The sequence below is a fragment of the Macrobrachium nipponense genome, chromosome 11, assembly GCF_015104395.2.
Source record: "Macrobrachium nipponense isolate FS-2020 chromosome 11, ASM1510439v2, whole genome shotgun sequence".
In the NCBI taxonomy this organism is placed as follows: Eukaryota; Metazoa; Arthropoda; class Malacostraca; order Decapoda; family Palaemonidae; genus Macrobrachium; species Macrobrachium nipponense.
In genome coordinates, this window is record NC_061087.1 from 30,408,833 (window position 1) to 30,425,739 (window position 16,907).

A 16,907-nucleotide genomic window follows, 5' to 3' on the forward strand; every position below is an offset into this window, starting at 1 on the left:
CCAAATTTCATCACACTGATATAAATAGAATTACATGACAAATAAGAAGAAGAGTGAACATCCGCATTATCAGAAGTCCAATGGATTACAAAAGTAAATCCTGTATAAAAGCACTCACATCAACATCCTCGTCTGTGATGCTGCCAGAAACATCGGCTCCATATATGGGGGAAACATAGGTGATGTTCTTCCAGTACTTCCTCTCGAGATCTTCAAACGAGGTGTGCCTTGGAGTACGGTACCTAGGGAATAAGAAGTTTGTTTTAGCTGCAATGTATCGAAACATATCTCCTGCAACAATCACTGGTGGCCAGGAATATAAAAAAAATTAGGACAGAGGCAAACTGCTGGGACCTATGATAGGAGTGTGTGGAAAGTTACATGGAAGAGAGAAAATATAAATGGAGGCGCAGTAAAAGGAATGAAAGGGGTTGCAGCTAGGGGCTGAAGGAACACTGCAAAGAACACTGATGACAATACCCAGCTATGGAGAAAATCCATGGTGAATTACATGAAAAGGGGAATGCTGTAACATAATTACTGACTTTAATGTAAAGCTACAAATTCTATAACATGAACAGAAACTGGATTACGCATAATATACTGTACCTATCAATTACATCTGGATTATAAAAAGTTTTTCCTAAATATATTCTTGGTTCCATCTAGTAATACTTACTTAATATATTCCACAAATGAATTACTTTCAAACATCATCCAGTACTTCATTACTTCTTGTATCTAACATGAATGATTTCACCTAAAACCTTGCCTGAATTATTGATTGATTAATTCTCATATGTAATCCTATGTATTGATTCTCAAATATAATCCACAAAGGAATGGATGGAAGTCTGCCAAAACAATTCAGTTGGTAAGAAGCTACAAAATATACAAAGGAAGCTGACCCCATACAAATCAATACCTAGTGACATTTCAATGCTGCTATAAATGTCAACTGGTTTAGTATTACAGTATTTTTACCCGATGTAATACTCATCCTTGAACTGCCCATCTTATGCACAAGACTACCCACCATCACCCAAAAAAATAAGAGCACGAGCAAGTCAAACCAAATTTCCTAATTCAAGACTTTTTAAAAAGAATGAAAAAATCCCACCTGTCACTATTTGCTAGTTTGCTGAACTCTCGAACCGTCATGGCTTTCTTCTGTATGTTGATCTGTTGATAAAGACCCTGCTTGCCAGTTACCACCTGGCAGATGGGCGCAGGAATGGTCAAATCCAGGGATTCCAAGTCATACCCTTGTTTGCGGGGACACCACTCAGGGGGAGGAATAATCTGGAACAGAGATTGATTTTCATTCTTGTTCACTATAAGAAACTTTTGAATAGTTTAGAAATAGTTATCATTACTTGGACTAATTTACAGTAATTAGTTTACCCTGCCAAGTGAGACACTACCATATCTAAAAATCTAATAATAAAATGTATAAAAGGTAGTAGTACTTAAAAGATTTGTATTGAAATTACCGTCTTGTTAAAGGTTATGATTTAACTCTTGCATTCACGCTATTGACAGTAAAACTGCTACTCTACCCTAAAATATAAAAAACCACAAAAGGCCAATCTTACTTTAGCTAGACCAGCTTTCGGAGCTCCTTGCGACTCAATGTACTCGATGTAAGTTTTAAAGTCCTTAAATTCATCCCAAGTTGGCCGGAAGACCATGATCTTGGGATGATCACCCATCTTTGATTTCTCTGAAAAGGAAAAGGCAGGTATTCAAAACAGGATTAACAGCATAACGCACAATCCTCACATTCAAAAGTACACAACTTTTCAAATACAAACACCTTGACTTACTATATTTACTGCTTGTTATGCTACTATTTTCAATACCATTTTTTCTAAATAAATCTCTTCAATAAAATGTCCAGAATAAAGTACAGGTCAGTTAATACAGGGAATTGCTGTTAGCTGAAAGATATCTAAGAAATATTCAAGTACTGGCTATAACGTATGGCCTGTGATACTGGAAACTATTCAAGTACAGGCTATAGTATATGGCCTGCGATACTGGAAAATATTCAGGTACAGCCTACGTATATGGCCCATGATAATGGAAAATACTCAAGTACAGGCAATAACATAGTCTTTGAAACATCTGACAAGCTGAGGTGCTGCGTACTGCGGATAAAAAGTTAAACTTTGAACAGTTTGTTTCAAAAGTTTGCATCAACGACAATAAAAATTACAGTGCAGTACATGGAAATTTTCCATGGACACTCTACAATACTAACTGCATGAAGAAAACCAATCCAAGTTCCCCAAACACAGCATTGTCTCACTGTTACCAACCACATACTGAGACGACAAAAGGTCACACACCACAAGGAACCGATAATTTCCCTTGGTTTCCTCATCAATAATTAACCGTAGCAAAGGGATACATTATCCTCGCAATTTCAACAAAGGTTATTTGTCCACGTAATACAATGCTATAGTGTTTACGGTTCCGACATTCATCGCATCAGTTTACGTACAGGAAAATGGACATAAGCATGACAGCTTTAGTCTAGATATGTGAGCTACATATTGGAACACACCTACACTGGGATAAAACTTCCATAAGTTAAAACTATACCAACAAAATTAATCCTTAACATACATAATGCACTTGGTATTACTACTTTGTACTGTACAGTTCTTAAAATACAAAATTGGAGGCAAAAGGCCAAGTGTTGGGAGCTATGAGGTCAGTGCTGAAAGGAAAATTGAGTCAAAAGGTTTTAAAGATGCAATACAGAGCATATGAACAAAGGTACAGTTGTGGTGGCATTTGGAAAGTGGGTTTGTGGAATGAAATCTGTTTAGTTTCTCTTTGTTTCGTTTGAAGATATGTTTTTTGGTCACAAAGTTTATTTTGTATGTGCATGTTTAGTTTGCGAATGCATGCTAGATATGTTTGAGCGTTCAATTTTTTTTTTTTTTTTTTTTTTTTTGTCACAGGTTGAGTAATGGATGGCTGAGGTCCCCTCACCTGCAACAAGACGCTTAACTAGCAAGAAGCAATTCACCTTTAATAGGAAGCTTTGTGTAAGGAAAAATCGAGAGCTTTGGGGGCAATCCTGATGCGAGTGTGGAAAACCATATTGTGTTTGTACTGCACTGGATAAGGATAACCATTCAGTTTGAGGGTCCAGAAATCTTCAAGAGTTAAGGGTAGTAATACAGACTATATCGAATGGAGAGACAACTTGCGCGAACTAGGGACAGTATTATTTCAGTTATATTTGGGAGACAAAGGCCCCGAGAGCATAAGAGTGGTGTGGGAGAATTTCTCCTAACAGTAGAAAGACAGGTATAAGTTAATTGCACCCTAACACACTGCAGTTGACTTTGGTCATAAAACAGTCTGCTGAACACGAGGCTCAATTGACGGTTGTGTACTTTCCAATGAAAGTAGTACAGTGTATTTGGTCTTGTGATTTGAGATTCTCAGAACTTTATGTGAAAGACACTGGGGAGCAAGTGCAAGTGACATCGTTGGTTTGAACCAGAAGCGTCTTGAGATATTATGTTAGTCGTGCTTCTTGTCTATTGTGTATAATACATTGGGTCATGTACTGCTGGGCATATTTGATTAACTATAGTTATAAGATTAATAATAAATCAGGTTTAAGGTTCTTTTGATGGCCTTCGGATAAACTAAAGTGATAAGGTTATAATAAATTAGGATAGGTAAATAAGAGTTTTCTTCATCAACCTATAATCTGCTCCCTTTCACCCAGTTCAAATAGTGTGAAAAGAAAAATCGCATACACAGTAAAAATGAATGAAAGAAATTGCAGCTTGGGGTCGAAGGGACACAGCAAAGAACCTTAAGTAAAGCCTACAGTGCAGTGGGAGAGGTGCACCGATGGCACTACCCACCTCCCTCAACAGGGACAATGTAGTGTAAGTACAGGTACAGCATTCTTTTATGTTTCAATGCTTTCTGACATTCTAGTAATTACACAAGTAACCTTAACAGCTATAATTAATTCTAGTGACCACCAATGACCTATGCCTGACAGCATGGAAGGAAACTACTAAAATCAAATTATATGCAGTTTGCTACCCTTAACTATGATACAGGACTACAGCACAAAATAAAATAGAGTTAAATGAGTGACAAGCAGTAATGTAAGGAGTTTCAAAGAGTAAATGAAAAATGCATGGTTCTAAGTTGATCAACTTTTTAACAAACAAAAGCTGCACTTTACGACCAGATTATACAGCACTGTGTATATACCTAAAAATATACCGCCCAATTGTGCATAACTTGAATGATTTATTCATTTTAAATACGTACAAGTCAAGTGTATATACTATGCCAGCTGCACAAAAGTGAAAACCACACTAAATTACAAAAAACTTACGAACAAACAAGGGAAAATAGAGAGGGTTATTTCTAGGGAGTCTGTAGGAAAGCCACTCTTAAATAGCTTTCCATGCATACTAGCTTCATTCCTTTGATTTGGGATGAATTCCAATTTTGGCCAGCTCCAACAACTTACAATCATCATCAAAGCCCAATTCCTTATGAAAGGTTTGAAAGGTGTAATTTAATGATCCAGTACTGAGATACAAACTTCAGTTGTAATGCTGCATTTATATGCAAATGATCCCAAGCACCCACTCTACAACCATCGCGAAACAAGACTATGTCTGAAATCACATAAAGAGCTTCATGACAGTGGGAAAACTAATGACCTATCAAAATACAGATTGCAGAAATGGAGAGAGAGCGACAGTCAGACTACTAATAATGCCCTCCCTGACCATGGTGAAGACCTGCCCTATGGATTCTCCCTCACCAGAAAGAAATAGGTCACCCTGAATAGAACAAAAGTTGGTAGGACAGGGGATAACCTCCAGAGATGGGGTTAAACAAATGGTGCTGAATGCCCCTGAGGAGAACCAATCAAAAATATGAATCACATCTTGTGTAGCTACCCACTAGGGCCCACTTGTTTGGACGTGGATCTAAGAACAGCAAACGACACAGCACTCCGATGGGTAGAACAATGGTGCGATAAGATATAAAATGAATGCAACCTACACCTGTACTTATAATAGTACTGGACTACATTCATAACTACTGTACATGGATGTTTCCCTGAGAGAGAGAGAGAGTGTGTGTGTGTGTGTGTGGGGGGGAGGGGGAATTTAGGCAATGGCCTGTGGTCACAATTCACAAAAGGACCTTGAGTGGAAATGAAGATTTAATGAGTTATAGGATAAGGTAAGGAATGGAAGATAGAATTTAGAAAGGCCAAGAACTGGGAGCTATAGTCATTCAGTGCTGAAAGGGAAATTCAGAGTAGAAAGGTTTGAAATTAGTAACTGGAGGAAAACCTTGCAGTTGCACTGTGGAACAATTGATAGAAGGTGGAAAGAAAGATAAGTACTTTATACAAGAACAAGAACGGAGGCACAATAAAAGGAATGAGAGGGGATGGTCCTAGGGGCTGAAGAGATGCTACAAAGAGGTGCACTTACAACACTACCCTTCTTACATGAAGGCTACAGTGAGGTCCAGGGGATGGGGACCACCAACCAGGTAAGAAGCAAGTTTTTGTCAAGGTCAATTTAAGATGCATCCCTATTATTACAACTGCAACATTTTTTTGGAGATTCCTTTGTCATCCCACTGCTTCTACACGGCAGCTGTCCTACCTGAAAGCTGCACCTAACCCAAATCCTACACTTAGGTCCCACTAAATCACTTGGTGAAATACATGGATACATCTTCCCCTAACCTAGGATACAAGGCTCTACCTGTATGGAATAGGGAAGGTGCTGAGAGCTATTCTCTTGGACCAACTCCCAATTTCATCTTTATTTGCTTACACACCTTGGTCAAGTGTCCACTGCTTCATAACTATCCACTGGGGAGGAATGAGTTTTAGAAAAGACGGTCAAATTCATCAAAATAGCATAAAAACCACGATTGACAAAGAAATATACTTTTGACCTTCATATGCATGCATCACTAAGGCAGAAATGAGTACAAAATGCCAGGCAATAACCAAATGCAAATATTTTCTACAAAATTACAGCACCCTAGAAGGGTTACAGAAATGATTAAGATTAACAGATACTGTCACAGTTCAGACAAGACAGAAGATTAACACATACTGTCAAACTTCTGACAAGAAAGACCACAGACAGCAAAATAAACTGCTCTCTGGAATTTTATTTTTTACATATGATATACGACAGGTGAGACAATGTCTACATAAAGCATTCACCAATAAAAGTTCAATGACTTGCACCATTGCCCATAGTTCTTTGGAAAGCGTTCCGTTACACGGCACTGGGTATTTTTACAGAAGAACTCCGCACGGACTGCAAGAAACGTAACCGCGGATACGACATCCACTAGGGATTGGGGGCCGTCCAATGTATTTCGCCGTATTTAGTATTGGATCTGGGGGTTAATTACAGTCGTCCGAATAAATATTACTTAAAATTCTTGTTCAGTAAGTAAAACTGCAGTTGCCATAGTCTTGGCCGCCACGGATAAGTACCCTAGATCTACCCGGCATTGTTTGGGGATAGTTGCCACACGTATGACATTTCCTGCTAAACAATGGACTGGTGTATTTAGCCTTAAAACTTAGAAAATAAAAAATCTTCCCAGCAGAGTTCCCAGATGTTTTAACTAAGGACTGCCTAGTATGTATCTGTAGATAAGTAGTGTACAACCTTGACTAATCTTGTGTAAAATCATGACCTAAACACCTGAATACAATCCTTACCACTGATACATGCTTGCTCTTTATCAACACACTAGGATTGGAAGAAGACAAAAGATCTTTGGCCAAATGTACAAGGTGAGGGTGGTATGAATTTTACTATAAATTCCCAATACCATTCATATCATTCTAGACCCTGTTGGGTTACATGTCCACAATTATAATACTATAAGACTTATGGCACTCTAGGCTAGGTTACGTAGGGAGGTCCCCACAATGTCAAGTACAAATTGACACCCTAGGTTAGGTTAGAGAATGGTCAAGTTACCATGCAATGCAGCTATTAGTTTAGAGACGCCTTTGTTTTCATGTTTTATAACTGACATTATCAACATGAACCACGTGCTTTTAAATGTTTTTCTTGTGGTACGTACAATTTAATCCATTCCTATGTATCAATTTCCTTCAGTGCCAGTGCTAAGTGTTTATGCTGCATTCTTAAACTTCCTTAATATGCTTAATACAGAACTCGCTAAAATTTGTTGCAAAGTTTACATCACCAAGATATGTACTGTCTTTTGTTTACATTTCAATGTTCAATTAACCCGTAACATTTATGCAATTGAACTATTTTATTTCCCAGGACCTGCAATCTTCAACTTCCCAACCCACATCATAGTTATATATTTAAGACAGAAAAACAAAGTAAAACAATTGGTTTGCACATACACGACAAATCCAACACAAATTTGTATATTTCCTAACATCAGAAATGCTTAGAACAAAGAATTGTCATTTTTTTACTTAAATACCAAAACCAACCCCATGAAATTGCGATTACCTACTACCAGTCTCACAGGAATTATTAAATCAAAGACAACAGTAAATATCTCAAGTTGCAGTAAATTTGCAATAGATTTTAGTATAATTTTCGCATTAGGCAAATTACCGAGACCTAGAGCAAAACATAAAATCTCCAATATCAATCCGTGGTATTAAGGTAGCAACGAGATTAGCATTTGTGAAAGTATATGGCTCATGCATAAGGAAACCTATGTATTAGCTTAAGCCTACAGCCTGGCATTTCAATCTTACATATTCCTAGTCAATTTTTCATTTTCCCGGTAGGCTGCGCTAATTTAGGCTTAGTCCTCCAAGTACTTCTACAGAAGCACTCCGCACGGACTGCAAGAAACGTAACCACGGATATGACATCCACTAGGGATTGAGCCGTCCAATATAGTATTTCGGCGTGTTTAGTACTGGACCCTGGGGGTTAATTACAGTCGTCTGAATAAATATTACTTAAAATTCTTGTTCAGTTAAGTAAAACTGCATAGAAAAACCACAGCTACCATAGACTAGGCCGCCGCGGAATAGTACCCTAGATCTGCCGTCCCTAGCTTTCAAAAGTTGATCTAGAAGGCCTATAAACAATCTTAAATAGCATAGAAATTTTTTCCCTTTTTCCTGGGAGGCTATGCACTATTTTTTTTTTTTTTTTATGTATTTACATTGCATGGAACTAGTGGTTATTCAGCAACGGGAACAACGGCTTTATAATTACTAAACTTAAATAGGGTTAGACATTTTTTCTCTTTCCTGGGAGGCTAGGCCTAGGTATGTGCTATTTTTTTTTTTTTTTTTAAGGATTACTCTTCTGCTGTTTGTGTGGAGGCCCATACTATATAACCAAATTAGGCCTAAGTATAGACCACCTATAACTCACACCCCTACAGGCCCTAAAAATGCGAGAGGATCCCCCCCTTGACGTATGCCTAATCACGCCAGTGTTTACAAACCCTATATATCTAACGAAGGACATCTATAATTTTAGGCCTATTTCATCTCAGACAGGCGACACGTGCAGTGCCACACGGGCCATTTAAAAATCAGCCCCCGGAGAGAGGTACCCACACCTCCTCCCTCACGTGCATTTGTTTACAGTCTCCTCCCGAAGTGACCCCTTCCCCCTTCGGGAAATCGACTCATTTTGGCCATTCGTTCCTCCAGCGTGCTTTCGAGGGCGTTGACACGCACGCCCCGGGATGCCAGGATGCCCCAGGAAGAGGTTATCAGGGCATTTCCGGACGTGGCACGTCGCTAGGGGGGCCAGAATGCCAGGTAATTTAAGTGGCACTTCTTGACAAGTCGGTGCCTCCCCGAGTCCACTTTCGCTTCCGACCGCCGTCGCAAAATGGCGTGGAATTTCGATTATTTTAAGCGTTGGGGCGTTTATTTCAATCGCTAAATATCGTGGAAAGGTGCGTCGATATTAAGCAGATGCCAGGGGGCTCCATTAAGGGGGGATAATAGGGAAATATTCACTTAAAATAGTGCGGACCGATGTGGAAGAATGTCGGACCATACCCATAACACTGTCCTTCATTCGTTTTGGAAATTTTTAAAACCTTTTTAATTCTCTTTAGAATCCCCTTCACCTCCTTCAAACCGACTCACTTTGCACTTGGGAAGGGCGCGGCGTCGTCCACTCACCTGCCATCGTGAATTTTTAGCGCAAAATTATTTCATGGTAACACTTAATAAGGAACGTCACAAAATAATAACACGTCTCCGGTCACACAGCAGTTTGCTAAGTCTACGTTCCAGTAATGGCGGTGACGGATAAATACGTCTGTCTAAAATCAATTATCTCGCAGTCTTATTTGCTAAATGATTATTCTTTATATATTAATTTACTCCAATAATCTTAATTTTTAGTTATTAATTATTTATCTGTACATATTTGAAGCCGACGGATGTCTTTAAGAGACTTTGAACGTCCGTCAAGCAAACTCGCGCCAGGAGGAAAATCGAAGAGAAGCCCGTTTTCGTTGAGACAGCGTCATGGATGTAAGGCTCCGTTTTCTGTCGGTCCGGAAGGCCGTGGTAAACCTTTTAACACACTCATAAAATGGCCGTTTCCAAGCCGCTTAAAACTACAAATTAACCATTTTTCACCCTAAAATACTGTATGAAACATTAATACATTAAAAAACGACGCAATTGAGAATCTAGGAATATCAGACGAACGGTCGCATCTCGCGAGAGTCGCGAAGAAGATCGGGAATGAGAGAATTCCGGGTTGGGGCTGCGTGCGGGCGGCTTTAAATCAATATTTCTTAAGCCTAACTTTTCTTTGTGTGCCTTTTCTCTCTCTCTCTAGAATCGCGGTCGGTCGTCAAGATGGTCACCTGTCCACGGACATTCCTCGCACGAATCACGCGTCATATGCCTGTGAAATAATACTGCTAATGGGAAAACATGGCATATATATATACGCTCGAGAAAACATATTTTGGTAGCTGATGTTTTTCGTCTTTCCTATGTGGCCCCGAGGGCAGAAAGGCGTAATCCGTGGGCTGCCCAGTACCGTATATTGCAAGGATGGCGATGTAGGAGGTCGTTGGCTCCTGTAGCGAGTACATCCTTATAAAACGAATAGCATCGTTTCTCTATATATAATATTATTTTCTCAAATATGATGAAATTTCGTCCATTGACGGCGGCATTGTGAGTGAACGTGAGTCATCTCACATAATAATCATCTCTCGCCTCACAGACGTATAGAGATCGAGATTGTTTGGTGCAAGGACTGGTGGTGGGTCATTGGGAACCCGTCGTTGCCTTGGGGAGGGGTGTCTTGTTTTCGGGGGAAGGGGTGTACGTATAGGTTGTTTGTTACTCATAGCCGTCGGGCGCAAGTAGCACAGGTAGGGGAGGAGGAAGCGAGTGTTTCTCTTTCTCTCTCGCTCTCTTTCTCTGGCGTATATTCTGTTTTTATCCTCTCTTTCTCTCTTTCTCATCCACCCACAAGCCCTTCTTTCTTCTTCAGAACGGGCTGCGGGCGTCCCTTTGTAATTTTATGGCTCGCGTGCGCGTCTGTAAGCGTCTCTCTCTCTCTCTCTGGCTTTTATTTCACACTTGTTCAATGTGAACTTGGCAGTGTGGGGCCACGTGTTACATATGTGTTTTTTCCTTATTTTTAGCCCAATGAAAATAAGAAGACGACAGAAATGTCAAATTTGTTCTGAGACTAATTACTACGGTTTGATTCTCTCTCTCTCTCTCTCTCTCTCTCTCTCTCTCTCTCCTCTCTCTCTCTCTCTCTCTCGTGGATTCACGTGATTCGCCAGCCCTGACAAGACGTATACGTTTCCGAACATGTGCCGGACGTCGTCAATAAATGTATCGTAGATTATTGTTAGCAATTACATAGCTAAATCGTAACAGGAATTGACAACGGAAGTTTAAACTTTGATCTTTAGGCCTATACAACGTGCACTTCATCGGCCTAGGAACAATCGGAATATTTGAAACTCATTCATTTGGTTACAGTATTCGCAACGTTGCCGGTGCGCGCTCTCTCTCTCTCTCTTTCTCTCTCCTCTGATTCCCTTCGAAACCTCGCAAATAGTTGAGGTAAACTCCGCATGAGCGAAGCAAAAAAATCGTGGTACTATTCCTCGAAAAGGACAAAATGAATTCCTTTGTCTCGAGCTATTGATTCCAAATTGTTGCCGGAGTATGTTGCAACTTTCGATTACTTTTATTCATCCAAAAGGAGGGACAGATATCAGCAGAGGGGGTATGGATGGCGGGGGGGGGGGGGGGTTGAGACGTTGTTTATACGCTACTTGGAGACGATCTTAAATGTCAGCCTAACATGTCAGAATTATGGAGTGAGACTACCTGTTATTTGTTTATTTATTTAATGTCTCTTTGTTCACTGATTGGTTTTGATTTACAGCAGGTGATTTTCTAGCCTTTAATTAATTAATTAAGTCATTCATTCATTGGTAAATCAGGTCAAGTTCACCTGTTTAATGAGACTGACTTTTTCAACTTGACATATGCCGTGTTTTGTTTATTGTTTTGTACACTTCACTCGTCAATCTTTCATTCATTTAGCAGGTTAATCAGGTCAACTTTGCCTCTTTGTATAGAGAAAATAAATGCATATTTAAAGAGCAAACCGATCGATTGTGTAGAGCGCTCTGACGGAAAAACAAGAGGAGGAATGCTTAGGCCTATGCATCTCATGACCACTGAATATCTGCACCGTCTAGCGAAAATTTTCGTGAACTTGTCAAATAATTCTCATGAGAACATCAGCGTGTGCTTGTGTATGTGTATTGTAAATATTGGGGGGTGGGTGGTTGGGGCCAGTTAAGAAGGGTACTATATGGCCCCTCAACCTGACCATAAAAACAACCTGACAACAAGCCATTCGGCGAGTTCCCAACTCCCAAGAGTATGATTTATGGCCGATGGATCTCCTCCAGGCATCTTCGCTGGTCTGTTTTTGGACAATACTTATAACAAAACAGCAATGCCAATCTACCAAGCGTGGGCAAATAGACGGATAGTCCTATATGATCGATTTAGGTCTCTTTCAGACCTTCCATGTCGTTGTTACACAGCCCTATAGCGCTTGAAACTTTGTAAACTTATTATCTTATAGTACTAGATCTCTTATCAATTTCCCTGTATCGATAAAGAAAGCATCTAATTCCCAAAGGACATGGATAAATGAGTACTTTTCCTTGGGTTATGTGCGCATTCTGCACTAGATGTGACTAGTTATTTGTAGAGACCAGCAGAGTGAGACTTGTTTTCATGTGTGTTACAATTATTATTAATATATACAATGGACGATTTGACCTTTACCCACCCACACCTTCGATGTGAAATAAAATGAAAAGACGGCAATAAATGGTATACGCTACCTTTGAACTTAGGTCTATGGATCTTTTCAATGTTTTCGCAAATATTATGCAAAATATCTCAAGATATTTATACAAACGGGGCTAATATCATGCAAAAAAAAAAAAGCCTCAATTTTTTTTCGAGGTGCTATTCAACATAAATATCCTACTCCCTAGACAATTACGATCATATCCGACTTTTTATAACTTCTGCAGGAAATTCGCGTTTGATAAGATAGCAAGTGACAAATGACAAAATCGTCACCTGGACACTTGACTCCGGGCGTGTGTATCCAACGACCTTGAGACGTTAGGCTAATAACGATTATATATTAATATAAAATAACTGTTGGGAAGAAAGGAGAACATTACTCGTGAAATGTATAACTCGCTTGCGAACGCTCTGGGTTCCAAGTGATCAATTGTGGGAACAACTATATGTCTATATCCCTTCAACACCCAAATGATTAAAACTATATCTTTTTATTTACTAATATTCACGGAAAATAATCTCCTTAATTAAGTCTCTAATGTTGTTTTTTTCTGAATAGAGAAAAATTAGTATTCTCTAAATTATTAAATAAGTAATTTGTCTTATAATTTTAAACACTCGGTATTGTGAGAGGTAGTCATTTCATATTACTGTCTAAAATCACAGCTGCGCCCGAGACAGACAGACACACACACACTCACACACACACACACACACACACAGAGCAAATTTGTTCCAGATCAAACCGGTAGTATTCCGGGCATTACAAAACAATGACAGCGTGTCTAATTAGGCCTAACATATTTGCATGTCTAATAGCAATAATCATTTTATCAAATATATATATATATATAATTCCTCTCGATTTCCTCAGAGCTTTGCTACAAATACATGCATTATTCTCAGCCATTCGACCAAAATGTCTAATTCAAGAACTATTTGTATTTAAACTTGCGATGGCATCAAATTACTGTTCATACGTATTGTTGTACGAATTCCCTTTGTTTGTATATCTCAGTCCATTGTTAAGTGTCGACATTGATCCAGCTGGTCGAGGTGTCCTGAATTGTATACATTATCGAGTTCGTTCGTGTGTGACGTGGCAATGATCATATGTGTATTATGATATTCCGTGAGCGGATAACAAGCAATTTTTTTATGTTTACATGTGTTCGTGAGAGAGAGAGAGAGAGAAGAGAGAGAGAGAGAAGAGAACGTGTTTTTCCGTCTACGTCCAGGAGCTAAGCGTTTATATGAATGGTTCCGTGAGTCTCGACAGAACTGGTTTCCTTTCCACATTCCTCTCTCTCTCTCTCTCTCTCTCTCGAATTAACACAACTTAAAAACATCAGTTCAACCCCCCCTTTTTTTTTTTGGTAAATAACTATGAATTCGACATCGACTGAATGTAGGCAAATGCTCGGTGAGGTGTTTGCATACGTGCCTAAAGGCACGCGAGCAGACTTCCCCGACATCGCACAAGCAACAAAGACAGCTGCAGCAATGCAGTTGCACGAGCGTTGCCTGGTTCCCCGAAAGTATTTCTCCGTCTAATGCTGGCATAAACGAGTGACGTAACAGGACCGGCTTACAGGATTGTTCATTCGTTTACAATCAAAGTCCATAACCGTTCCCATATATCAACCTTGGTTACAGTTAAGCGATATGTCACCATTAATCAGTATAGCGGCACATCGATGAGCATCTCTCTCTCTCTCTCTCTCTCTCTCTCTCTCTCTCTCTCTCTCAGTGTTAACTGATCGCAAATAATCGATTAAACCTCACAAGTTACCGGATAAACGGTTATTCTATCATCGAAAGTAATAATAATAATAATAATAATAATAATAATAATAATAAAACATCACCACATTTTGAGCCTACAAGACATGCAGATACTTGAATTAATTATCAATTAGAATATTGTATAATATACAACTACGCACACAAACAATGCAGTGTTGCATGCAATGTACACTACAGGACGTAATTCCGCGATAGTATCAAATGGTCTAAAAATATACTTAATTAGACAGTGACTCTTGGTATCAGCGTGTGTCTAAAAATACATTTTTGGCAATTTATATTATTCCTTAATTAGCAGACACATGTATGTAAAACTGAAGCCTACTCACTTCCATTTTCCTGCATTTTGCTTGACCTATGTTTCATTTTATTCTCTGTATCCTGCGTTTTTTTACTAGACCGTAGTTTCCTTCTGTTCGCTATACCTTTAAAGAAAGGGGTTCGGGCGGCTTCAAGACCCTACACTTTTCACACCACACAAACAACTGAAACGAGATGGAAAACTGAGGGGGAAAAAAGGACGATAGGTCTATAGGTCTAAGCCACGGCCATGTTTAAGCTGTTTTCCATTGTATAACCGGGAGGCGGAGTTGCTTGGAAAGTTCGCTTTGGTTGTTTGGGGCGGGGAGAGGGGTGGGGTTGTAACGCTCGATTAAAAATATATGGAGACTTATTTCTGTAAACACGGGGCTAGGGAAACTTTGGCGAATTTTTACTTGTGATCGTTTAAAGAATGCATACATCGGCGTATTACTGAAAAAAAGAACTACTGAATTACAGGTAGATTGAAATAAGCGAAGACAATCCTTTACGAAGGGACATTCAGACGACAGAACAAAGGCTGGTCGAAAATAAGTTGTCTACTTTCGTCAACAGACGGAAAAGGGTTCCGTATTGTTCCTTTCTTTTAATATATTCAAGATTACGCTTTGTATCATTTCGGTACGAAAGGGGGTCTACGCGTCTACAGAATCACGGCAATACTTAATATAACACTGACTTTCCTTAAGGATATGCCTTTAACTAGCATTTACGAAACTCATATTCTCTATAGGCCTATGTGCTTACATTACTCCCAATGCAAAGTAAACTGTCAGTCTGGTCTCCGATTGGATGTAATTATGTGGTATAATGACCTCTTTACTGAGAGAGAGAGAGAGAGAGAGAGAGAGAGAGAGAGAGAGGTGCTTCATCATGGTTTCACTCTCGCTGGTGGTAAGGATTAACCCAAGGTATCTCTCTCTCTCTCTCTCTCTCTCTCTCTCTCTCTCTCTCTCTGAGATATGGGAAAGAAAATATTTTGCTTTTATCCTCAAGTCCTGTATCCTGTGACCACGTGGCGTCTGTCTTACCAACATATCCTGCGACTTGTCCTGGTTTGTACAAATGTCGACCTCAGGCTAACTCCCAAGGAGTTCTAGGGATTAAAAGGCTTATAGAGAAATGGGATACTCTCTCTCTCTCTCCTCTCTCTCTCTCTCTCTCTCTCTCTCTCTCTGACCAATGAACGTAGAACGAGAATGAGACACAATGATAATAGTAATATTTTATTTATTTATTTAGTTATTATTAAGATGACTCAAAGATATTCCATCTAAACTGCATCAAAAAGTATTAAAAAATATATAATTACTGACATAAATACGCAGTTTTCCTAATATACCAAAATTCTTAGCGAATAAAGTTAGCATATTGAAAATAGTTTAAAATGTCGACTATTATATCGTAAAAAGATTTCAAACTCATATTGAATTATGGAGATCGGATGGAAAATAATTAGTATAATATTGAGAAGCAACGAGGTTAATACTTTATATTGGATTAAGTCAACGTACCTGAATGATATTATTAATTTTATTGTATTCGATGCATTTATAAAGCAAAATACAGTAAATACAGTTAAATACAGAAACTACAGTGTATAGGCGTTGCAAAATCAACTTAAACCAAAAACATATTGAGTAATAATGACGTGAAAAATTCTACTGAATAAATAAAGATATTTGCATATTATTAATTCACTGTATTTACTGTAGTTATAAATAAAAATACAGTGAAATACAGCAAAATATAGCAAATACAATATGTAAACATTACAAAATCAACTTTAACCAAAAAACATATTGGGAAATAATGACGTGAAAAACTATTGAATAAATAAATATAGTTGAATAATGTAATTTACTGTACTACTATGAGATTCAGGGCCTCTGTAACACGGTTTTTTCGCAGTAACTTTTTACCTATGCATTTCATAAATATAACTCTTATTCAGAATACATATTATATCAACACATAAATTTTAAGTGTATTCTGCACTACGTAGGTTGAATAAATTTGGTACTTATAATGTAAAAGTGACCTTTTTTGAAGACGGGCCAACTTACTCAGAGAAAAGGTTTCGAACGCACTCGTTACGTAACTTATGACAGCATTACTTCCCTCTTTCTCGATGGATGATTGGCTATACGTAACGAAGGCTAAACCTCTGGCAACAATGACATACAAATTTAAATACAAGCAAAGCAGTACACCTTTATGAACTCTGGAACCTCTCCACTGATAATTGTCATAATGAACAAACCAACAAAATATGTTAATAAATACAAAAACACTTCGATTATAAGTCTAACTCCCAAAATAAGTTTCCAAAGAAATTACAGTCTACTTTATAGGTCACAATCAGATTAACAAG

At 38.7% G+C, this 16,907-nt stretch overlaps 1 protein-coding gene across 3 annotated transcripts in view; it reads right to left on the reverse strand.

Moving 5' to 3' along the window:
- Positions 1-9,439, reverse strand: part of LOC135203058 (uncharacterized) — a 43,729-nt gene extending 34,290 nt beyond the window's left edge. Inside the window, exons 1-4 of one of the 3 annotated variants that reach the window (XM_064232770.1) lie at positions 9,203-9,344; positions 1,596-1,723; positions 1,121-1,302; positions 119-242 (exon numbers count right to left, since the gene is read on the reverse strand). In XM_064232770.1, coding sequence (XP_064088840.1) covers positions 119-242; positions 1,121-1,302; positions 1,596-1,723; positions 9,203-9,209 — 441 coding nt within the window. In that variant the 5' untranslated portion in view covers positions 9,210-9,344. Of the gene's footprint in view, positions 1-118; positions 243-1,120; positions 1,303-1,595; positions 1,724-9,166 lie in introns of all 3 variants that reach the window. The other 2 variants (XM_064232692.1, XM_064232854.1) reach the window with 2 other exon arrangements.
- Between the last annotated feature and the right edge of the window lie 7,468 nt (positions 9,440-16,907).